General features: G+C 42.9%; 2 protein-coding genes across 9 annotated transcripts in view; one reads left to right on the forward strand and one right to left on the reverse strand.

Moving 5' to 3' along the window:
• Positions 1-12,469, forward strand: part of thrb (thyroid hormone receptor beta) — a 63,234-nt gene extending 50,765 nt beyond the window's left edge. For 2 of the 8 annotated variants that reach the window (XM_052071161.1, XM_052071157.1), the window contains exons 7-9: positions 7,868-8,014; positions 9,059-9,317; positions 12,013-12,469. In XM_052071161.1, the coding sequence (XP_051927121.1) occupies positions 7,868-8,014; positions 9,059-9,317; positions 12,013-12,254 (648 nt within the window). In that variant the 3' untranslated portion in view covers positions 12,255-12,469. Of the gene's footprint in view, positions 1-4,819; positions 4,921-5,004; positions 5,153-5,330; positions 5,537-7,315; positions 7,403-7,867; positions 8,015-9,058; positions 9,318-12,012 lie in introns of all 8 variants that reach the window. The other 6 variants (XM_052071152.1, XM_052071158.1, XM_052071159.1 and 3 more) reach the window with 6 other exon arrangements.
• rpl15 (ribosomal protein L15) overlaps positions 1-25,294 on the reverse strand; it is a 37,902-nt gene that overhangs the window by 7,801 nt on the left and 4,807 nt on the right. The gene's annotated exons all lie outside the window — the stretch shown is intronic.

Genomic DNA, 25,294 nt, shown 5'->3' on the forward strand with positions numbered 1-25,294 from the left:
GAACATGCGGCCGCAAATCCGATGATACAACTACAAAGTCGATCATCGAACTGCGGCCTAGGGTGTCCTGGTGCCAAGTGCACATATGGACACCCTTATGTTTGAACAAGGTGTTCGTTATGGACAATCCGTGGCGAGCACAGAAGTCCAATAACAAAACACCACTCGAGTTCTGATCGGGGGGGCCGTTCCTCCCAATCACGCCCCTCCAGGTCTCACTGTCATTGCCCACGTGAGCATTGAAGTCCCCCAGCAGAACAAGGGAGTCCCCAGCAGGAGTACTCTCCAGCACACCCTCCAAGGACTCCAAAAAGGGTGGGTATGCTGAGCTGCTGTTTGGTGCATATGCACAAACAACAGTCAGTACCCGTCCACCCACCCGAAGGCGGAGGGAGGCAACCCTCTCGTCTACCGGTGTGAACCCCAATGTACAGGCACTGAGCCGGGGGGCAATGAGTATGCCCACACCTGCTCTGCGCCTCTCACCGTGAGCAACTCCAGAGTGGAAGAGAGTCCAACCCCTCTCAAGAGAACTGGTACCAGAACCCAAGCTGTGTGTGGAGGCAAGTCCGACTATATCCAGTCGGAAATTCTTTGCCTCACACACCAGCTCGGGCTCCTTCCCTGCCAGAGAGGTGACATTCCATGTCCCAAGAGCTAGCTTCTGCAGCCGAGGATCGGACCGCCAGGGTCCCCGTCTTTGGCTGCCGCCCAGCTCACATAGCACCCGACCCCTTTGGCCCCTCTCATGGGTGGTGAGCCCATGGGAAGGGGGACCCACGTTGCCTCTTCGGGCTGTGCCCGGCCGGGCCCCATGGGTGTAGGCCCGGCCACCAGGCGCTTGCCAACGAGCCCCACCTCCAGGCCTGGCTCCAGAGTGGGGCCCCGGTGACCCGCGTCCGGGCAAGGGAAACCTTGGTCCATATATTGTAGTCATCATAAGGGTCTATGAGCCATGCTTTGTCTGGCCCCTCACCTAGAACCTGTTTGCCATGGGTGACCCTGCCAGGGGCATAAAGCCCCAGACAACTTAGCTCCTAGGATCATTGGGACACGCAAACCCCTCCACCACGGTAAGGTGACGGCTCATTGCGCATAGGAAAGGGCAAATAGGTGACGTTTAACATGAATAAAACGGTGCTTGAATCGGATTTTACCGATACCCACCAATGCATCGTGATGTATCTCGATTTCACCCGTCAATCGCGTCGTACCCAGTGAATGAGCCGATGCACTCGCATCGCGCACGTGCGCATCGATGTATCGATTAATATCGATTATTTTCCACACCCTTAGTGCACACCTGTTGCCAATGTTATCAATTGCCGTGTATGGACTGTCAAGATTTGTCGGATTTTCCTCACCTGGCTCATGACTTTGTCTACAAGTGTAGAATATAGTCGACGACTGCACTTATCAGGCAGTGTATATTCTCGCCCCGTTTTTTCATTCATCATCGTATAAAAGTATTTTTATTACAAAGCTTCGTCTCGTTTTTGCATCCTTCGTCTTTTGGCTATTTTCTTATCTTTTCATGACAAACTATTTCCGTTCATATTATTCTTGTCTTTTGCAAGGGTTTTTGGTTAGTTTTGTTTTTCCCTGGTTATTGTAACCAGCATCTTTAATTGTACTTTGTCGGGACAGTATTGTTTGTGTTTTTTGCATTAATAAACCCGTTTTACTCAATTCCGTCTGAGTCCACGTTTTGAAAGTCCAATTCTGTTCCGGACACTTACCAGAATAATCCGACGAATCTTGACATTTTGACAGTCCATACATACAGTACATACAGTACATGACAATAGAGAAGAACATTAGCAGCAGGTGTGCACACTGAAAGGAGGGCACTCGACTGCACCTCGACTGGAGACACGCAAGAACAGGATCATGACATTCACTAAGGTTTGACAATGCAATTTAGTGGGCGTATATATAATAATGTACATAAAGATGTTTTGTTCGTGTGTGTTTTGGGTGCAACAACATATCCACCATAGACTTGTATTTTAAACCTGGTCGAATTGCATAATTATTTTCATCCAAAAAAAAAAAATGGGAACACGCTCATGTTCCCTGAAACGGGTGCTGTTCGGACAAGCTGTTTGTATCTTTAAGTTAGGAGTGCATTTTGTTTGAGTTGTGCCCTCTCTCATGGATTCAGTTGAAAACCATTGTGACAAAAATCTACTGCTTTCCGAGTAGACATTTATCCTTGGGGTGGGAAGGAAGCCCATGGGGTGGCCGAGGCGATTTCAAAATTTGGGGCTTTTTACCTGTAACTTCGACCAATTTTACCCATTCGTAACTGTTCAAATATCAACCCGTTCAGTCTATCCCGCATTACAAATTAATGTTTAAAAATTCAAAATAAAAGCCGCAAAATTTAAATTGGGTGGTTTAAAACCTAATTTCTTCATTTTTGACTGATTGTAATTGTTCAGCTTAATCCCATTCATTTCATTCTTTTTAATAATAATAATACATTTTATTTGTGGGCGCCTTTCTAGAAACTCAAGGACACCTTACATCAAGCAGTTAAAATCACGAGTACAATGTTAAAAACAACATCAAATAAGAAAAAATAAATACAACAAAAATAAATAAAATAATGGCTTTATGGTCTGAGTGAATAGGCTTGTTGAAAACAGATGTGTTTTGAGGCTGGATTTGAAATGTGTTAGTGAGTCTGAATTACGAAAGTCAACTGGGAGTGAGTTCCAAAGCTGGGGAGCAGAGCGACTGAAGGCTCTATTTCCCATGGTGACGAGGCGAGCAGGGGGGACAGAGAGGAGGACAGAGGAGGAGGAACGAAGAGAGCGGACAGGCGTAGGAATATGGATGAGGTCAGATAGGTATGGAGGGGCTAGGTTATGAATGGATTTGAATGTGAGGAGCAGGATTTTATATTGAATGCGGTGTAAAATGGGGAGCCAGTGGAGATGTTGGAGGACAGGTGTAATATGGTTTATGTATGGTGTGAGTGTGATAATGCGGGCGGCTGAATTTTGGACCAGTTGAAGCTTATGGAGGGTTTTTTGAGGGAGACCAAACAGAAGGGAATTACAGTAATCGAGTCGCGAGGTGACGAGGGTGTGTACAAGTATAGCAGTGGACTGAGGAGTGAGAGAAGAGCGGAGCCGGTGGATGTTTCGAAGATGATAATATGCAGAACGAGTGATGTGGTTGATATGTGAGGTGAAGGAGAGGGTGCTATCAAGGATGACACCCAGACTCTTGACCTGAGGGGAGGTGAAGATGGAAGAGCTTTCGAAGGGATGGAGAAATTGTTTGTTTAGAGTGGATTTAGTGCCAATGAGGAGGAATTCAGTTTTATTGCTATTCAGTTTGAGGAAATTTGAGGTGAACCAAGATTTTAATTCCTGCAGGCAGTTGGTTAGGGAGGATGGTGGAAGTATGGTATTAGGTTGGGTAGAGATGTAGAGCTGGGTGTCATCCACGTAGCAATGAAAGTGAATGTGATGTTTCCTGAAGATATTACCAAGGGAAAGAAGATCGATTAGAAATAGCAATGGGCCAAGGACAGAACCCTGAGGAACAACTGAAGTGAGGGGAGAGGGGTGAGATCTAAAACGTTTGAGCTGGATAAACTGGGTGCGGTCAGAAAGATAGGAGCGGAACCAGGAGAGGGGGATCCTGGTGATGCCAATGGAGGAGAGTCTGTCGAGGAGGATGGAGTGAGAGATGGTGTCAAAGGCTGCACTGAGGTGAAGCAGGAGGAGGATGGCGAGTGAAGCGGAGTCAGCAGAGAGAAGAAGGTCATTGCATATTTTGAGGAGGGCAGTTTCGGTACTTTGGAGGGGACGGAAGCCAGATTGAAATTGTTCGTAGAGGTTATTGGAGGAAAGATGGGTGTGAAGTTGAGCAGCTACTGTTTTTTCTAGAGATTTGGAGATGAACGGAAGGTTTGATATGGGACGAAAGTTGTTCAAGTCGGAGGGATCAGAGCCAGGTTTCTTCAGTATGGGAGTGACAGCAGCAGTTTTGAGATGGGATGGTACAATGCCAGTAGAGAGGGAAGTTTGAATAATGTTAGTGATGAGAGGGGAGAGGGCCGGGATAGAAGCTTTGACTAAAACGGTAGGGAGAGGGTCAAGTTGACAAGTAGAGGATTTGGACTTCTGGATTAAGATGGAGATTTGGTGGACAGATGGGGATGTGAATGCAGAGAATAGGTGGGTAGGAACCGGGGAGAATGGAGAAGGAGGGTTAGGAGCAGCTGAAGGGGTGAGTTGCTGGTGGATAAGTTGGATTTTGGATGTAAAAAATGAGGCCAGAGTATTACAAAAATCAGTGGTGTGAGGGAAGAGTGTCAGCAGGTTTAGTTTCCTCCAGGTTTTTTCTTTTGCATGTCAAAATAAAAGCTAAAATATTTAGTTTTTCTTTTTTGTTAATGCCAAGGTTTCAAAGCGTTCACACAAAATTTCAAATAAAAAGCCAACAATCATGTTTTTTGGTGTTTTTCCACTCTGTCTACATTTTTGGAATTATTCAAACCGTTCCAATATGAATGTGCTCAGTTTCTCCCAAATGCATTATTTTTTCCAATTTCAAAATACAGCCAAAAATCCCCTCTCATTTGTTTTTTTTTTTTTACCAATTCAAGTTCTCATCTAATCCCAAATGCAATTTCAATTTTTTTAATTGAAAAAAAAATTCTCCCTCTAATTTCTACATTTTTTTTCTTTTAACTGATTCAAGCAGTTCCAACTTTAACTGTTCAATTTATCACGACCACAATGTTTTTTTCCACATAAACAACATAGTAAACAATGGCAATTATTTTCTTCTCTCCTAGGGTACATACCAAGTTACCTGGACAAAGATGAGCTCTGCGTAGTATGTGGGGACAAAGCTACGGGCTATCACTATCGCTGTATCACCTGTGAAGGTTGTAAGGTAACAAACAAGTCCCTGATTGGATTGTAGAAGCAAATGGAGGAATCTGTGAACATACGGTATGTGGCGTCATTTCATGTCTAGGGCTTCTTCAGGCGGACAATTCAGAAAAACCTCAGGCAAACCTATGCTTGTAAGTACGAGGGAAGATGTGCCATAGACAAGGTGACCAGAAACCAGTGCCAGGATTGTCGCTTCAAGAAATGTATAGCGGTTGGAATGGCTACAGACTGTAAGTCAAGACAAATTCGCCAGCGCACTTATCAGCAACAGGAAGTAGTAATAGCCTAGCATCATGAGATATGTTTTCAAGCTGTTCAAACCTTCCGCTTCTGTTAATTCACTCAAGTTTTCTCATTATTTTTTATCTTACCTCCTCTGCACCACCAACTGCCCCCGAAACCCACAAGTGGTGTTGGATGAGAGCAAGCGGCTCGCCAAGCGCAAGCTGATTGAGGAAAACCGGCAGCGTCGCCACAAGGAGGAGCTACAAAAAACAGTGATGGATCAACACGAGCCCTCCGATAACGAGTGGGACCTCATTCGTATGACTACTGACGCCCATATGGCCACAAATGCTCAAGGAAATTACTGGAAGCAGAAGCGGAAATTCTTGGTGAGATTCTCCTCGCTCCTTTGCCCAAATTGTCGTTTGCACTGCATTGTTAATCAAGCTTATCCTTAACTCTTCCATCCATTACCTGAGCGTCAAATAGTCATTTTAATCACCTGTGATAATGGTTAAAACCATCAATTTACCACAAACACGATCCCTAAAACAATCGGAAAGAAGCTTCCTTGCATTTCAAACACTCACACAATCATGGTTACGGTTAGGTCCAGGTCCGAACCGAATAATGTTTTCGGATTCCAAAATTCAAAGTGAAAACTGAAATCTCTGGTCATAGAGTGCCTGGAAAGACAATGCATAAACAGAAGGCACTTGCAAAAGGCAAGCTACTGAAGCTTCCCGAGAACTACACAAATGAAATGATAATGAGGAAAATACTTATGAAACAAGGAACTACGAAAACAAGAGCGACTGTGAACAAGAGGTCTAGAAAATGACACTTGAAGCGAAATAAGAGAAAGGACCATTTAAAATATTTTCATTTATATAAAAAATTAACCTCCTTGGACCCCGAACTCTTGCATGACTGTACTGTCCACGTACATTCAGCGAATGAGTTAAAATTGTGAAATGCTTTGCATAGCACCATCTAGAATAACAACAGTAGAAGTCACTTCCCCGTGCTTCCCTAAATTAGAACCTCAATTAAATTGTCATATTATTTGACAAAGAAAACAAAGAATTCTTTTTTTACTTGATGAAACGTCCTTATACGTGGACGCCAGGCCCTTATAGTCCAAAATTTAACCTTATAGTCTTCAAAGCCAAAGACGCCATGTCCACACACGTGGACACACAGGTCCCAGGAGGGACCTGATTGGACCTGCCAATAGTGGTCATGATGTAGTGTAGTAGTGTGGGCAGCGTGGGATTGGTTCCCACTCAGTGACGGTGTCGATGTGGGTGTTTGTCCTATCCCAGCTGTCTCCGGGCAGTAGGCGGGGGACACCCTGAACCAGTTGCCTGCCAATCGTAGGGAACACACATACGAACAGCCATCTGTGCTCACATTCACACCTAGGGACAATTTGAAGTGTTCAATCAGCCTGCCATGCATGTTTTTGGAATGTGGGAGGAAACCAAAGTACCCGGAGAAAACCCACACAGGCACGGGGAGAGCATGCAAACTCCACACAGGAAGCCGGATTCAAACCCTGCAGCTCTGCACTGTGAGGCCAAGGTGCAAACCAGTCGCCCACTGGATCACCTCCTTGTTGAATCTCCACAGCTATTCAAACGAAAAGAAGGGCCATTGTGTCCATTGGTCCAAACAATTGTCAGAATTAGTGAGAGAAAGTACTTTTTCACACAGGGCCAAGTAGCTTTGAATAGTTTTTTCCCCCTCTTGAGAAATACAATTACCAAAGAAAATCCCATCAGCTTATTTTGAGTTGTCTTTGTTTGATAGCTACACTTATTTGGTAATCTTAAATATTAACCCTTTCAGGGACAGCGGTTACTCCAGTGGACAGCTAATCATGTTATCAGGTTACAGGGTACATGAAAGGGGTAAAGTGGAGTAATTATGAAAAAAAAACCCCTGAGAACAGGCACTGAATATACAGTATACTGTATACTCTGGAAAACATAATTGTAATTCTCTCTCACAACTACGGTAGAGTGAGTTCCCCTTGAAATTGTGGTTCTTGTCACGTTTGCCATCTCGTATCATATTTTTGTTATCCGTCTTCAGTCTTGCATTTCATGTTGGCCTGCTCCATTTTCTTGATTTCAACTTGACAATTCCTGTTGATTATCCAACAGGTGGAGGAAACATTGCTTCTTAATGAAATAACATGTAATTTATTCTATACCTCTGACCAGAGCACAGCGGGGATGGCTGAAACTAAGGTATGACTTACAACTCCGTATGTAGACATTCAAGTAGTCATTTAAGCACCTTCCCACCCTAAACGTTTATGTGGCCCTTTGTTGTTTTATGTTCCCACAACAGCCAAGGTCCCTGAAACAGACAAGATCAGGCTGAAATCACTACAGTATGCCTACAATGCAAAATAATGTAGATTTTTGTAACTTTGGTTGGCCTGTTATGAAAAATAAAGTACTGTACTGTAGTTCCCAAGTATACCCGTTGCATCAACTGCTATTGAATACGCTTGGGAAGTCCTTAAATACTGTACATTGCTTGACCTGATGAACAAATTGGCAGCAGGTGTGCACGCCAGAGGGAAGGCCCTCCTCTGCCACCTACTGGAGACACACAAGAACAGGATCATGACAAAAATCTGTTGTTTGTGTTTTTTTTTGGGGGGGGGTCGATTTGTATGCACTAAAATGCCCTTCTCGTCTTTTCAGCCTGCCAATAGTGGTCATTCATCCACGGCAAATATCCTTGAAGGAAATCAAGTGGATTTAGAGGCATTCAGGCAATTTACAAAAATTATCACCCCTGCCATAAAACGAGTGGTGGACTTTGCCAAAAAACTGCCCATGTTTTGTGAGGTACGTGCCACTACCGAATCAGTCACATTTTATGACTATGAAAATTAAATAGTTTGCTTCTAAGTGTTATCAATGTTTCTTGTCTGTACACATTTAAATGACACCCGGTTTTGCCACTTCTCTTTCTGGAAGTCTTTCTGGACTTCACTTAACATCAATACATGTTTAGAGAAAATCTCAAATAAAGGCAGTCTTTTTTTTTAACTTGAAATATTCAAGTATTCATTTTGTGATGGCAAAACTCTTACATTGATAATTGTAAATATACCGATTTAGTTTGGGTTATTTGGCTATCACAGGGAGTCTGCCAAACAAAAACTTGGAGTCACATTCTCAACAATCAGCATCCATTTTTATAATGAATGCAATTTGTACGGGCGCACGAACACCCCCCCCCCCACACACACACACTCAAACAAAAAGGTGTCATGAAAATTTGTTTTCCAAGCACATATTTTGAATACTAATTTTCCCCTAAATGTGTATTATTTAATTTTGTGTTGAATCAATTGAATTGTTTTTTATTCTCTTTAATCAATTTCTTTTTTATTTTAAATGCTTTAAAAAAAAGCACCAGTTATTGATAGACTGATATCAAATATGATTCACCCACCTCGAGTCAGCACATTATTTTTAAAAATGTGCTTATTTAATCTTTATATTGACCGGTTAATTTGACTTCTTCATTATGTTGACCTCAGAAAAAGTTTTAATATAAAGTTAAATTCATTGAAATATTAAATTAAAATATATTTGAAGAGTAAAAAAAAAAAGAAATGATAGGAAATACAGCCGTATCACAGAGCCCGAAACAGAAGGTAATTTAAAATGGTCCACATACTTTTTATTTTTATTATTTTTGGTAACTCAATGCTGTCTTATAGAATTTGACTGAAATTTGACAATGACTAGTGAAGTTACAGAACGCTGACCAAATGTATATGAAGCAAAAAGAAAATATTTGTTTCTGGGTGTGTGTACTTCTGCAACTTTTTAAACAAATAAGTCATCAATGATGACAAGATCATTTTCTCTTGTTAACAGTTGCCATGTGAAGACCAGATCATTTTGCTGAAAGGCTGTTGTATGGAAGTCATGTCGTTGCGTGCTGCTGTTCGCTATGATCCAGAGAGTGAGACTCTCACACTTAATGGAGAGATGGCAGTCACGCGAGGTCAACTGAAGAATGGAGGCCTGGGTGTAGTGTCGGACGCCATTTTCGACCTTGGTGTCTCACTCGCCTCCTTTAACTTGGACGACTCTGAGGTGGCTCTTTTACAAGCAGTTATTCTGCTTTCAGCGGGTAAGCGGCCGAAGTCTGAAAACTTGCAGAGCATAACTTGCCTAATAATCCCCAAATACAAATGTGATGAGTCATTTTGCATTCGACATTTCTGTAACAAAATGAAATGTACAATAAAACATTGTTCTGCTCTGGTTGCCATAGAACAATGTTTGCCTCTCTTTAGCAAGTTTTATTAGTTCATGCAATGTGGCTATGTAAAATGGCACTAAAGTAGCCCGAAACACGATCGCTCTCTGGTTCCACACTTCCTCAATTGTGAATAAGACTCCAAAATACAGTGGTACCGCTACTGACGAACGTCTCTTCGTACGAAATTTTCAAATCATGAAACGCCTCAACAAGAAAATATTGCTTCTTGTTACAAGAGAAATGTCAAGATATGAAAGTATGGGCCGTTACTCGCAGCTCAGAGTTTCCTGAATGCAACATACTTATAGCTGCTCTGCAATTAGCTATTACCGAGCATCATCCTGGCATCCCATTGGCTAAGAGGGACATCGACCGTATGTGTCTGTGTGTGAAGATTAGGGGTGTCAAACGTACGGTCCGCGGGCCGGAACCGGACCGCAAGGAGGTTCGATTAGGCCAGCAGGATAATTTAAAAGTGAAAAAATGCATAAAAGACACGGAATTAATATTTTTAATACGGTGCAATCCATGGAGTATCCACCAGGGGACACACTGTTTTGATCAGATTAGAAGACAACAGTGGCCTCAGTCCGTCACTGAAACAGACCAGACACAGCAGACGCTATCAATAGCACTCTCACATTAACACATTTATAGCACTCTCCTTAGTTTGTAAGGATTTTATATGCACGTGTAAATGGTTTAAACGTCTTTTCTTTTTAAGTCTCGTTTAATCTTAAAGTGCGTTACTATATTTTTCAAGACCAATTACTTGTTAAAGTTTGTACAGTCAGTCGGGTAAGTTGCAATGCATATATGTGAATGATAAAAGTAAATTGCACATTTGTCAAAGGAAATGTAAGGTGCTTCAGGAAATGTTTTGTAAAATAAATGTTCATTAAATTTTAAGATTTTACGAATGTTCTTGTGCTTCTTTAGACCAAAATAAAGGAAATTTTGGTTATTTATAGCAAAGTACTGTATAATTTTAATGGTCTGGCCACCTCGACATCTACCAAGGCCATATGTGGCCCACCACGTGAAATGAGTTTAACACCTCTGGTGTCGATAGATAAATACTGTACTGTAGATAAATCTGTGTCGATGCACCGTCCTCGTCATTCACCCCTCTGGCCATGAGGCGCTCCGATCATTTTATGTAAATGTGAATCACCCAGAAAAAGTGTTCACCAGTGCGGCGATCACTCACTATGTTGATGTTTGCCTTAGACATTTTCGAAGGATTGTTAAAAGCCGACAAAAGCAAACGTCTTTGGTTATCAATTCTTTCCAAAACGCCAGGCGAAAACCACTTCTGAGAGAGAACTAAAGCGGGCAAAAAATGATGAGGACGGAGTTTAAAGTTAAATGATCACCATTTTTACTGTTTATTCTATGTTTTTTACATTATTATGCACAACTCTCATTTATTGTGCAATGCAGTGAAACTCCTCTCGAACGAAACCTAGATGGGCGAAAATACCCACTAATGTGTGTAATGCTTTACTTGTTATGCTAAAAACCTTACGCTAACTGGAGCGCTAATTAGAGAGGCGAGTTCCATCGCGCTAACTATGGCCATCGAGGACTACAAAGCGTCCCGTGGCTGGCTTTAAAAGTTCATTGCATGACATCAGCTAAGCAACGCTGTCTTGGGTAGCGATCGAAGGGAGGTCGAGTTAGAGACAGTAAGATGGTGGGAAAAAAACCCAACGGGTCCAGGAAGTATTTGTTATTGTTAAATTCAGACGCAGCATGAACGTTGCATTGCTAAAATCGTTTTGTGGTCATTTTAATAAAATGGCTAAAAAACTGACCTTTGGATGTCAACAGCTAAGACAAGAAGAGCTCTGACGCTGGAAGAGTGGGTAAAAGTGATCAAAATGAAAGACGGAGGAAGCTAAATAAAAGACATTATCGAAGAAATTGATGTAAGTGAAAGTGAATGCTGATCGTAGATTTTGCAATTTCCTTCCCTTTTTTCTTTCTACACTAACTATATGAAGTGTCCAATAAGTGTGTGCTCATACATACAATGCGCTATTGGAACAAAAATAAAGAGTACACATACGATTGTGTGTGTGTTTATATCTGACATCAAATTGGGCAACATCTCATTCTTGAACTGAGATAGCACTCCGCCTTTTTCTGACTGATAATCGACACGATTTCCATCCATCCATTTTCCGATCATTCCAATTGCATTGCACACACAGACGAACAACCATCCGCGCTCACATTCACACCGAGGGACAATTTTGAGTGTTCAATCAGCCTGCCATGCATGTTTTTGGAATGTGGGAGGAAGCCCGAGTATCCGGAGAAAACCCATGCAGGACCGGGGAGAACATGCAAACTCCACACAGAAAGGCCGGAGCTGGAAATGAACCTCTGCGCTGTTAGGTTGATGCGCTAACCACTGGCCCACCCCGATATAATTTGATCATATTTTTCATACCAAAAGAAAAGCACAAACTGGCATGTACTACAAATAAACTTTCCATTGTTACCTGTTTTACAGTCAAACTCTACAAACTGTTCAATCCCGGGTTTCTCTCCTCAGATCGCCCAGGCCTGAGTTGTGTGGAGCGGATCGAACGCTGCCAAGAGGAGTTCCTGCTAGCTTTTGAACATTACATCAACTACCGCAAACATAAATTACCTCATTTCTGGCCGAAGCTGCTCATGAAGGTTACAGACCTGCGAATGATTGGAGCCTGCCATGCAAGCCGATTCCTTCACATGAAAGTGGAGTGTCCGACTGAGTTATTCCCTCCTCTTTTCCTGGAGGTATTTGAGGACTGAGCAGAGGATTTTGATAGAAGAAAAAAATGTTTGTGTGGGAGCACTTGAATGTCCCATAATAGGTGGAACTAGAGTCATTTTATTTGGTAGTTTGAGTAGTTCTATGATTATTTTGACTGGACGCATTACTTTCTGTGTGGGTATGTGTGAATAGCATTCTTGTTTTTTGCTTTGTTTCTTTCTCTAAAATGTGGAATAAAGATGCAAGACCACGACATATTTTCTTCACTTTATCAGAACACAATACGAATCAATTTGGACCTCTGTATCCTATAGACCAGTGGTCCCCAACCCCTGAGCCGCGGACCAGTACCGGTCTGTGGGTCATTTGGTACCAGGCGCACAGAAAGAATAACCTACATTACTTCCGTTTTATTCATTCATGAACCTGAAAGATATTTTATTTTTTTACCGGATTCTCTGTTACATCCGTCAACAGTCTCAGTCAACACACGCGCTTCTTGGTCACGTGATAGGTTACCGTGAAAATGAAACCCAGGAGCGAGCAAAAGGAGTAAAAAAAACAAACGTCTTTGGAAAGAGGAAAAGGCCCAGCCAGGAGACAGAAGAGAAGCCGACGACACTCAAGAAAAAGAAGGCCACATTTAATAGACAGTGTCTGGACTCGTACTTAACCCTTAGGTCCTTCGAAACAAAAAAACCCTAAGTTAAGCGTTTTATTCATTCATTCATTCATCTTCCGTACCGCTTGATCCTCACTAGGGTCGCGGGGGGTGCTGGAGCCCATCCCAGCCGTCTCCGGGCAGTAGGCGGGGGACACCCTGAATCGGTTGCCAGCCAATCGCAGGGCACACAGAAACAAACAACCATTCGCACTCACACTCACACCTGCGTTTTACAATTTTGGAAATGATGTATGTTGTGTTATACAAACATTTTTTTTTCAAAAACTATTTTTTTTTTGCAAAATGAAAAAAAAAATTGTGTCTGGAGGTCCCAACCAAGCCCTACTAACAATCCCGACTGGACGTGTTCATGTAAAATGCATTGGTTTGAAGCCTCCTGCAAAAAGGCAAACTCATTTACGATCCTCTGACGCCACCTAAAAGTTGCACAATTGGAATGACCTCAACCCAACGATGTGGCATGCATACGTCTGTCCAAGCGAAAACAAAGCGATTGACGTAAAAATCGTGTGAAATGCATGTTTACACATTAGGTTTACGATGCATTAAAAAATATGAATTATAATGGGTCTTTATGGTGCAAAATATGTAAATTGAGAAGATTACGGAATCAAAACCTTTTTTATTATTGCTGCAATGCCTGAGAATTATCAGCCGGTGACGTCATGAAATTTCGGCCATTTTAGAACCCCCCCATACGTTTCAGCTCTTTCGTGTTTTTCCGAATGCCTTTGCCATTGATTCAAAGACATAATTTTGCATTTATCGCAAACGGTGGACGACGAGGGTTAAAATCCGTCTTTATCTCAACGGGAAATTCCCACACAACAAGCACACTCTGCATAATATGCAGCAATGGTGAGTCGTATTTTTCATGCACTTTGTATTCGTGGTCCATCTTATTTTGAAGGCATGTTTAAACGTTAACATTGCGAACAGCGAGTGTTGCGGCCAGATAGGATGTTCCTCGTGTCATGATTTGTGTTTATTTTTCTGTTTCGAAAATACCATTCGAAATTTTGTTGTATTTATCTGGCCTTAACGTTGGCCCCCGAAAATATTGTCTGACATTATACAGGGCGGTGGTGAAAAAAAGATTGGGGGAACGCTGCTTTAGACGTCGTCAGAGCGCACAGAGAAATAGAGACACGAGCATGTCTATGTGTGTATGTATATATATATAAAAGAGAGAGAGAGAGAGAGAAAGAATATGTTAATGAGAGCTGGACAGTCACGCCCTTAAGCAACTAATAAGATAAGATAAGATATCCTTTATTCGTCCCACACTGGGGAAATTTATAGCCTCCAGCAGCAAGAATGTATGTAGAAAGAAGTCTCTGGCTGAAGGAGCTACCAAGTGCTGTCAGGGCGGGCTGGAGGCATAATGACATAATGACCAACATGTGTGCAGCTTCAGGCGGAGCCCTACAGTGGTCACCTGTTGGTCACAAACAGAACCATGACATTTTCAAGTTAAGAGCTGTCACTTCGTCGAGAAAGACTCACAAGATGCGGTTTCAGCTCTTCATTTTACATTTTCAGCACACAAATACAGCCCAAATTTATTTTGAGAGCACTGGGGAAAAAAAAAAATAATAATAATACATTTTATTTATGAGCGCCTTTCAAGACACCCAAGGACACTTTACAATAGCAAAAAACACAAAACAGTACGGGTTGAGCAGCGGCAGCCAAAACGCGCCAGCATTCACTCAACCCGGAAGTCAGAAAGAAACCACGGGGGGGGGGGGGAACCCACACTCCAACCACCCTCATTTTGAGGATAATTTGAGTGAGGCAAAAAAACTCAAGCATAAGCATTTATGTGACAGTTACAACAGGTCACAAGACAAACAATGAAGATGGTGAATCAAGGGAATGTATGAGGGAGGGGGTAATGGTGGGGGACTAGCTTCCGTGCATACTTTCTGTTGAACCTACTACTGCGGAAGTCTCTCGCTGTTCATGTGTAGACATCATTGCTGGTGACTACACTATGTTCTAGGCACAAGACTGGAGACGTTTCGTATTTTTCTGTGGTCGCTACCACTGAGTCGCTGAACACCCAACGTGCCTCAATGCATTGTCACTGCCAGAAGCGAACTGCAGGGAAGCTCCACCCCCTTTATTTATATACACCCCATAACACGCTATTCCTCCACACAAAATAGCACCAAACATTAGGCAATAATGCCAGTGGCATACATCGTCACCCAACACCCCCACTCGATGGTGCCACATACACTAACATTGCATTAGTTACCGAACATATAGGGTCTAAACTTTTCAATTTTTGCCCTTGTAGCAGATTTAGTGAACACGTCTGCGACCATAATATCTGTTGGACAATACATCAAAACAATTCTTTTCAGCAAAACATTGGACCTGATGAAATGGTATTTAATGTCCACATGCTTGCTTCTTTGGCGATACACTGGGTTCTTTAGCAAGGTGTATCGTTCCCCGATTGTCCTCGAATATCTTTGTGGATTGTTGAAATCCTGGATGGAAGTCTTTCAAAACTTGTGTAAGATACAGTGCTTCCTGAATAGTTGCCGCCAGTGCAACATATTCAGCCTCACAAGTTGAAAGTGCAACTGTCTGTTGTTTCTTTGTCTTCCATGAGACGATAGCACCCCCTTGTGCCAGAAATAGCCTGTGGTGCTCTTTCTATCCTCTTTATCATTTGCCCAGTCGGCATCGGAGTAACCTACCAACTCTAATTGTGTGTCACTCTTTTTGTAACATAGTACCTGGTTCTTACTTCCTTTTAAGTACCTGTACACATGTTTTAATGCAGTCAAGTGCTTTTCTCTTGGATCAGACATATACTGAGATAGTCTACTCACAATCCAGCTCATATCAGGCCTAGTGCAGGTCATGATATATATGAGGCTGCCCAGCATTGCTCTGTATTTCCTCTGATCGGTTTTGTCCCCTTCTGGAACCAGGTCACATTTGATTTCACTTGGGAGTGGCTCTTGCTTTGCATTCAGACATGCCAAACTTTTCCAATATTTTCTCAATATATCTGGATTGGTTTAATGTGATTGAGCCCACATTTTGCTTGAAATCAATCCCAATGAAATGAGTGAGGCATCCGAGGTCTTTCATCCTAAACTTACTCTTGAGTTTCTCTTTGATCTCGCATAAACACCTCTGCTGGCAGCCACAACGATATCATCGACCCACACTAACAAAATTACTTTTTCTTTGTCAGACATTTTGGTGTAGATACAGTGGTCTGCTTGACTCTGTACAAACTCGTTCGCAAGTAAAAATTCATGGAGCATCATGTTCCAATTTCTCCCAGACTGTTTGAGGCCATATATGGATTTGTTTAACTTGCACACAAGTTGTACACCATCCTTTTGTTTCACACAAAAACCTTCAGGTTGATCCATGTATAGTTCGAAGTCAATAGGTACATGTAAGTATGCTGCCTTCACGTCCATTTGGTTTAAGAGCAAGTCATACTGTGCTGCAAGCTGCATCAGTAGTCGCAGTGATGTCAGATTAGCGGTCGGCGAAAACGTCTCGCAATAGTCAAGTCCTTCTCTCTGACTGTACCCTTTGGCTACATATCTCGCTTTATATGTTTATTGCCTTTGTCATCCTCCTTTAAGGCGTACACCCACCTTCCCCCCACTGTCTGTCTACCCTCCGGTAATGGCACAAGGGTGAAAGTGTCGTTCTCCTTAAAAGAAGTCATCTCATCTATCATAGCCTTTCTCCACTTATCTGACTTTGGCGATGCCATTGCCTCGGAGAATGTTTGTGGTAATCCCACCGTTGCTCTATAGCAGTAATCAATTGTGATCTCATTGTCTTCTACTCCACATTCATAATCCTCTAAATATTTTGGTGTCTTCCCTTCTCTACCAGAACTATGAGGAGTCTCAGTATCATTGTTTGGGTCCGTGTCGCAGTCAGGTTCAAGCTCTAGTTCTGTGTTAAAATCTTTTTCTGTATATTCTGTCTGTGACCGACTTGCTTTAGGCATAGTTACCCACTCTACATAGTGGTCCTCCAGTTGAGTCTTCTCAGTCTGTGTCTCACTCTCAGTCACGGTCTTTGTGATGAAGTGGACCTGTCTGTGTTTCTGATCCTTGTTTTTCTCTGGAAAATAGATTAAATAAGCAGGTGAATGACAGTCAAAACCAACAAAGATCCCCTTTTTGCCCTTTGGATCTAGCTTTTTTTTTGTTTTGTTCATAGACCAGGTGTCACCAACATTTTTGAGGGTGAGAGCAACTTCATGTGTACCGATTGTGTGAAGGGCTACCAAATTGATACACGTCTGAAATAACATATTTGTCCAAAATACCTTCAATAATATGAGGATGTGTTATTTTTAATACTTGATGATTTAAATTGTCAGACTTTGATCGTGTTTCGAAATGTCTCACAGTACTGCCAATGTTTGCATTTTTAAATCATAATTTCTACTAGCAAATCACAATGTCCAGGCACTGGCGGGCTACTCAAGTGGTCTTCACGGGCTACCTGGTGCCCGCGGGCACCATGTTGGTGACCACTGTCATAGACCATGCATTCTGAACCAAACTTTTTCATTTTTGACAAATCTGGCCGTTTTCCTGTGAAAAGGAAATAAGGAGTCTCACCCTGTTCTTTCGCAGTAACACCTGTTCCGTATAACTGCTGCTGTTCTGGCTGCATATGGCCATAGCTCTTTGGGTAAGCCAGATTCTATCAGCATACACCTCACCATCTCAAACAATGTGCGCCAGTTCCTCTCTGCTGTCCCATTTTGATGTGGGGAGTAGGGCGCTGATCTCTCATGTTTTATCACATTATCTCGAAGCAGAGATTGATACTCTTTTGAAACAAACTCTGTCCCATTATCCGATCTCATTTGCTTTACTTTACCATATGGTGCTGTGTCTGCCAAGAACTGCTTTGTAGCTTCAACTGCCATGTTTTTGTTCCTGAGAAAGTATACAAAAACAGCTCCAGAAAGGTCATCAGTAAAAGTGATGGCATATTTGTACCTGTCGAATGACTCTGGGTCAATAGGCCCACCTAGATCTGCATGTACCAGCCCTAATGGCTCTTTAGCTCTCACATCACTTTTCCTGTTTCTATTCTAGGTGAATTTCCGTTGAATACAGGTTTCACACTGGTTAGGTCTAGTTTTGTCACTGATTTTCATACCTTCTACTATAGCTTCAAGCTTAGCAATATCACCATAGTTACAATGGCCCATTATCTCATGCCATGTTTTCATGTTTAAAGATGCATTGCAGGAGTCCTCACTGCATGCAAATTTTTCTGTGACAATGTCAAGATAGTACATTCGGTCCTTTACATTCATCTTGCATATTGTCCCATCTGAAAGGATCATTTTGTTGTTATTTTTCTCAAAGTTGAACTTCACTCCTTTCGAAGTTGCTGCTTCCACTGAAAGGATATTCTGCGGGTATCCCGGGATGAGGAGAGCATTTGTGATCTTGACGCTTACCACTGCTGTCGGCCAGCTTCATTTGTGGGTCCCCCTTCTACTCGACACTTCCGGTGATCCGTCTCCCATCAGCCAGCTGCATGATGTGATCTTTAGGCGGGAAACTCTCATCAAATCGGGTGAATGCGTTCTTGTCGGTGATGATGTGGCCAGAAGCACCGCTGTCCACGAGTAGTCCATATTGCGGCGCTCCATTGGGTCGCCATTCACTCACCCGGAACAATACTGTTTCCTCTTCTTCCCTCGAAGATTTGGCTTGGTCTCTGCCACGAAAAACCTTTTCCGCATCGTCCATAACTGCAGCCACTTTGTTGTTCTTATCAGCATTTGTCCTTCGCTTGTGTTGTTTCTTATCCTTACTCAAGCAGTCTCTTGCTTTATGCCCCACTTTTTCACAAACAAAGCATTCTCCATTGAAGACGTATTTTTTTGTCCTTTTCTTTGGGCTTCGGCTTGAATGACTTTGCGGTCATTACTTCATCTGGTCTCGGTCTGCTTCGGTACCGGAGGGTGCATTCAAAACTTCTCAGCCTAGTCTTGAATTCAGCGAAGGTTAACACTTTCCTCGTTTGAGTCAAATGCACAGAAAATGGGTTGTATTCATCCATGAGTCCTTTCAACAACATAGCCACCAATAGTGCATCGCTTAGGCTTTCCTTAGCTATTTGTAACGCAGCCACTAACTTCTCGACACGTGCTAGATAGTCCGTTAGCTCCTAGCCGTTAGCCATTAGCATATTGGTTAGCTATGTGCACAGCCCGACAATTCTCGGCTTTTCTTCGGACTCAAAATGGCGTCTCAATATTTCCAAACTTTTCTTACCATCTTCTGGTGCTTCATACAGGATGAGTGTAAATGTTTTATCATCCAAGCAGCCGCACAGTTCAGCATATGCCAGTTCGTTTTTCCACTCGGTTTCTGTTGCGGCCTGTTCGCTGGATCCCGCAGCTACGTCACACCCGAGGATAGCATCTTTTAGCCCGATGGTTTTCAAGTATGCTAGGAACCTTGTCTCCCAGATGTGATAGCGGGCCTCATATCCGTCAAATCGCGGCGGTAATCCTCTCCCATGGAGCGCCGCTGTGCCTGGAACCCACCTGGGCCCATAACCTGTTGAACCTACTACTGCGGAAGTCTCTCGCTGTTCATGTGTAGACATCATTGCTGGTGACTACACTATGTTCTTGGCACAATACTGGAGACGTTTCGTATTTTTCTGTGGTCGCTACCACTGAGTCGCTGAACACCCAATAATAATAATAATAATAATACATCACATTTGTAAGCGCCTTTCACAACACTCAAGGACACTGTACAGCCAAGACCAATAGTAAAACACAGATAAAATAATAAATAAAGAAAGAAAGATTTAAGGCGGGTAGGCAAGTCTGAATAGGTGGGTTTTGAGCTGGGTTTTGAATAAGGAAAGAGAGTCAATATTACGAATGTTGGGAGGAAGTGAGTTCCAGAGTTTGGGGGCAGAGCGACTGAAGGCTCTGCACCCCATTGTACTGAGACGGGCAGAGGGTAGAAAAAGGTGGAGGGAGGATGAGGACCTGAGTGAGCGAGAGGGAATGGAGATTTGAAGAAGATCTGACAGATAGGGGGGCGCAAGGTTATGGATGGCTTTGAATGTATAGAGAAGTATTTTGAAGTTGATTCTAAGTTTGACAGGAAGCCAGTGGAGCTGTCGGAGGATGGGGGTGATATGATGGAAGGAGGGGGTTCTCGTGATGATCCGGGCTGCTGAATTCTGAACAAGTTGAAGTTTATGGAGGAATTTTTGATGGACACCGAAGAGGAGTGAGTTGCAGTAGTCAATACGGGAAGTGACGAGACTGTGAACAAGGATAGCGGTGGTGTGCGGAGTGAGTGAGGGACGGAGGCGGTTTATATTGCGAAGGTGGAAATGAGCGGACCGGGTAATGTTATTGATGTGGGAGTGAAAGGATAGTGAACTGTCAAGGATGACACCCAGACTCTTCACCTGGGGGGAAGGAGATATAGTGGCATTATCAATTGTGAGGGAGAAACTGTCGGCTTTGTTTAGAGTGGATTTGGTACCGACGAGTAGGAGTTCAGTTTTATTGCTGTTTAGCTTGAGGAAATTGTGGGTGAACCAAGATTTGATTTCTGAGAGACAGTGAGAGAGGGACGAGGGTGGGAGAGAAGCGTCGGGTTTGCTGGAGAGATAGAGCTGGGTGTCATCCGCAAAGCAGTGAAAGTGTAAGCCAAATTTGCGGAAAATGTTTCCGAGTGGAAGGAGGTAGACAATGAAGAGGAGCGGACCGAGGACAGAACCCTGGGGAACACCAGAAGAAACGGGGAGGGATTGTGAAGTAAAAGAATCAACTTGAATGAACTGAGAGCGGCCAGTGAGATATGAGTGGAACCAATGTAGAGGGGTGTTGGTGACCAATGTGACCAATGTGCCTCAATGCATCGTCACTGGCAGAAGCGAACTGCAGGGAAGCTCCACCCCCTTTATTTATATACACCCCATAACACGGTATCCCTCCACACAAAATAGCACCAAACATTAAGCAATAATGCCAGTGGCATACATCGTCACCCAACACTGTCATCAGGGTAAGGTCGAGATAGCCGATGTTTTTGTAGCAGGCTGCCCAAGAATTTAGGACAGCCTTGAGTCCGTGGCTTATGTTGAGTGACGTCGATCAGCCAAATCCATGATTTCAGTCAATATTTGAGCACGGATTCCAGTTTCTCCAAGTTCAAGTTCGCTCAAGCGCAAACACGAGATCTTTATGTGACGTCAAGCCTCGCGTGTTGACGGCCGGGCCCCTCCGTTGGAACATTTGAGACGTGATGTGATAATTTAGTGCTTCTTCACCTCATGCGCACGGAAAATGTTTGTGTGTCTTTGCTTTAATTTGTTTTTTTTCCCCCATTTGGTTTGGATGAACGTTTTGGCTTCCGTACAGAAAATACAACCGAATTTGTATTTGTAAGACTGAGTATGAAAATAAACAGAATTTAATGTTCAGTGAGGATGAAATACAGTTTCAAAGAAAAAAAATCTATCCTTTTCAAATTCAAATTGTACAATTCCGATTCAATTATTCAATATCATTCAGATTAAAACCTACAAATCCATCCATTATCCGAGCCACTTTACTTCAATTTATGTAATTCAAATTCGGTATAAACTATTTAAATCTAAGTTATTCACATTTAGCTTTTGGTGTCAAATATTCCACCCCACAGTGTCATACCTAGTTTAAGAAATTTCAAGGGTTATTTTTACTGACCATTCATTGGTAATGACATGTACAAATGTTTATTTTCCTAACACACTGTCCATCCTTGTTTCCTTACAGTTCTTACAGCCGCTGTGAGACCTAAAGCCAAACATCTTGTGCCTCAGACCAGGAAATCGATGTCACAATCAAAAGATGACTACACCTGGCTCCTGATCGGGATGGTGACAGGAAGCAGAGCATGAGAAGACAAGAGGGCATGGAGAGCACAACAATTTGATGGATGGAAAAATGCTGTTCAAGAGCAAGCTGCTTCCCAGTTTGGACTCTGTTCACTGTTAAAATAAGAAAAGTGCAGTTTTCCAGTTATATGTGGATTGGATGAACTTTATTGTCAAATGTACTGTATGTGTAACATACAGCACAGATGAAATTTCTTCCCAAATTATGACAATAAACATAACAGTCGTTTTAGAGGCTTTTTAAAAAACATATCATGAAATGCGCATGAAAGAAGTGTCTTAGTTAAGGTTGAATTAAGGCTGATATCAGGAACCTGTTCTGGCCCAGCGTAGGGCCGGAGGAGGGCCAGAGATGGTTATACAATGTGGCTCTGGTATAGGCCTTATGTGGCCCATATTGTGGATGCCAGATGTGGGCCGTCATTTATTGAGGTATGTGAGGCGGGTACAAGTGATGTATGTGGCCCAGAGCTGGGCCAGACCAATTTTGCTGACTGGGAAGGTGTTAAGTTTTAGACATGAGTGTTGAAGGGTCACAGGGCCCCATTTGCAAACCTGTTGCCACATATTCGGCCAAGATGTCCAGGTCCTAAACATAATTTTTTATTTAAAGCATGACTCCTGATCATGTCTTTTAAATGTCGTAATTAGTAGACCTTTGTGAGTTTTTTTCACCTCAATCTTAAACTTTCATCCACGCGATTCCTCAGTTTGCGGACTAAAATAGCAACCCGCATGCGTTATCTGTTCGGTCCCCTCTCCAACACTGAAAACAAAACAAAAGTAAATTAGAAGAAACACACTCACACACCACACCACAAACACACATACAGGCACAGTGAAATCGCATTGATCACACAGGAGAGATTTTATCGCGTACAGTTAACTCGTGTGCGGTGACTTTTATGGTTCAACGATTTTTCGGTACCGTCAAAATAACGCCACGGAAACGCCACGCTACCGGTTACCGTGAAATCTTCAAACCTGCTGTAGTTTTTTGTTGTTGTTGTGAGAAATTTCCTTGCGTCCCAAAAACGCACATTATTTGGAATTGTGCGTCCTGCGGGAAAATTAGGTATCTAGGACGCGGGACGCAGAGGAACGAGATGGCTGTACATATACTGTATTTTAAAAGTGATTTCAACAAAATGTATTAAGCCTCTGAATGTATTCTTTAAAATAATTTGATGATAATACTCCCCGTGGTTTTCCGTTGATTGATAAAAATCCAGCAAAACTATCGGAATGGAACTCATCTTGCCGGGTCCGACGTTACTGCTGGCTAGTGATGTGTCGTTCGCGAACGAGCCGGCTCCCAGCTCTTTGAAGTGAACGATGGGAGCCGGCTCCCACCTAATAGGGAGCCGGCTCCTCATTGGGAGCCGGAAGGGTAGGGTTACGCGCACACACACACACACACACACACACACTCACACTCACACACGCACACGCGCACGCACGCACGCACGCATGCACGCACACACACACACACACTTACACACACGCGCTGCAGTTTAGAGAAGGGGGAGGGGTTAGAGAAGAGACACACAGCAGCACACTGAGCAGCACGCGGACAAGACAGACGAGGAGACGAGAGAGCTCGTTAGTGAAAAAAAAACACGGTGGAAAGTGGAAAGGTGAGAAAATGGATAGGAAACGCAGTGAAATATGGACTCATTTCAATTTAATTGATAGTTCAAAGGCAGCGTGTAGACTGTGCAAGGTTAAAATATCCCATAGATCAGGCTCCACAAAAAAAACCTTCACAGGCATATCAGAAATGTCCACCAATCAGTACAATTTGAAGAGAAAAGACAAGCAAGGGAACCAGCTATTAATAAAGGTGCTAGTGTGTCTGCAACTGTTGCTGCTGCTGCAATGTCACAACAGCCTACATGTACAACCCAGAGCTCTATGAGCCACTTTATGCAAAAAGCTATAAAACCAGAAAAACAGAACACAATTGACGAGGAACTAATGATTGCAAGGGATTTTCATCCATTTTGTATTGGCTGTGTATTGTTGCAACATCTGTCCCCTCAGAGAGAATCTTCTCCAAAACAGGGCAAATATTAACAGAGAGGAGAAACAGGATCAACCCCTCAAAGCTGAGGCACTTGGTTTTTCTTCATGCCAATCTTCGCTAAAGGCAAGCTAAAACCTTTACCTGAATGCTGCTTTTTTTCTTTTTGTTTTACAAATTTTAATTTATAATTAGTTGTGTGGTATTCAAAGCTTACTTATGTTGTTTTACTGTAAATAGTTAAAAACTTATAAATATACACATTCAGAGATTGGAACTTTTTGACGACCTTGTTTAGAGATGGGTCTTTGTACTTAGTTTTTATTTAGTAGCACTCCATGTTGAGTATGTTCAGAAGAATATAAATAAAGCCATATAAATAATAAACATTTGATATAATGTCTATTTTTTGCATTAGTACTTCATTTTACACATAATACTACGTTATTTTTGGTATTAAATTAATTTAAGCAACAAAAAAACTGAGGAGCCATTTGGGAGCCGAAAGAACCGGCATTTTTAGGGAGCCGAGCCAAAACAGCCGGCTCTCTAAAAGGAGCCGGAATTCCCATCACTACTGCTGGCTAGCTTGCGCACTGCTCAGTGAGTAGCTTGCACGCTTCCTTTCGGCTATCTCGCGCACGGGGCGTGTCAAAGTGCCTCTCTGCATTCGACCGTTTCATCAATGGTGTTTTGTCATTGCAAAGCAGACACTCCGCAGACCCTGTTCTCCCCAGAAAGGTGAATTATTCGGTCCATTTGTCCCGAAGTCTACCAAACTCGTCATATCTTTTTTCTTTTCGCCATCTTATTTGATTTGGATTAGCTTTGAGCTAATGGCCAAGTAGGATGATTCAAAAGGGGGCGTATACATGTTTTCACAGCAACAGCATTGTTGGCCAGTATCATCCAATCAAATTGGCTCCTGGAGCTAACGAGGAAATGAGCAGTGAAAAATCGATCGATGGATGCATCCAAGATTTTTTTTTTAATCTGCGAGCGAGATGCAATCATTCATTCATTCATTCATCTTCCGTACCGCTTGATCCTCACTAGGGTCGCGGGGGTGCTGGAGCCCATCCCAGCCGTCTCCGGGCAGTAGGCGGGGGACACCCTGAATCGGTTGCCAGCCAATCGCAGGGCACACAGAAACAAACAACCATTCGCACTCACACTCACACCTAGGGACAATTTGGAGTGTTCAATCAGCCTGCCAAGCATGTTTTTGGAATGTGGGAGGAAACCGGAGTACCCGGAGAAAACCCACGCAGGCCCGGGGAGAACATGCAAACTCCACACAGGGAGGCCGGAGCTGGAATCGAACCCGGTACCTCTGCACTGTGAAGCCGACGTGCTAACCACTGGACTACCGGGCCGCCGAGAGATGCAATCATCAAAAGTATAAATAAACCATGTTATTCTAT

This window comes from Hippocampus zosterae, chromosome 7 (assembly GCF_025434085.1).
Source record: "Hippocampus zosterae strain Florida chromosome 7, ASM2543408v3, whole genome shotgun sequence".
In the NCBI taxonomy this organism is placed as follows: domain Eukaryota; kingdom Metazoa; phylum Chordata; class Actinopteri; order Syngnathiformes; family Syngnathidae; genus Hippocampus; species Hippocampus zosterae.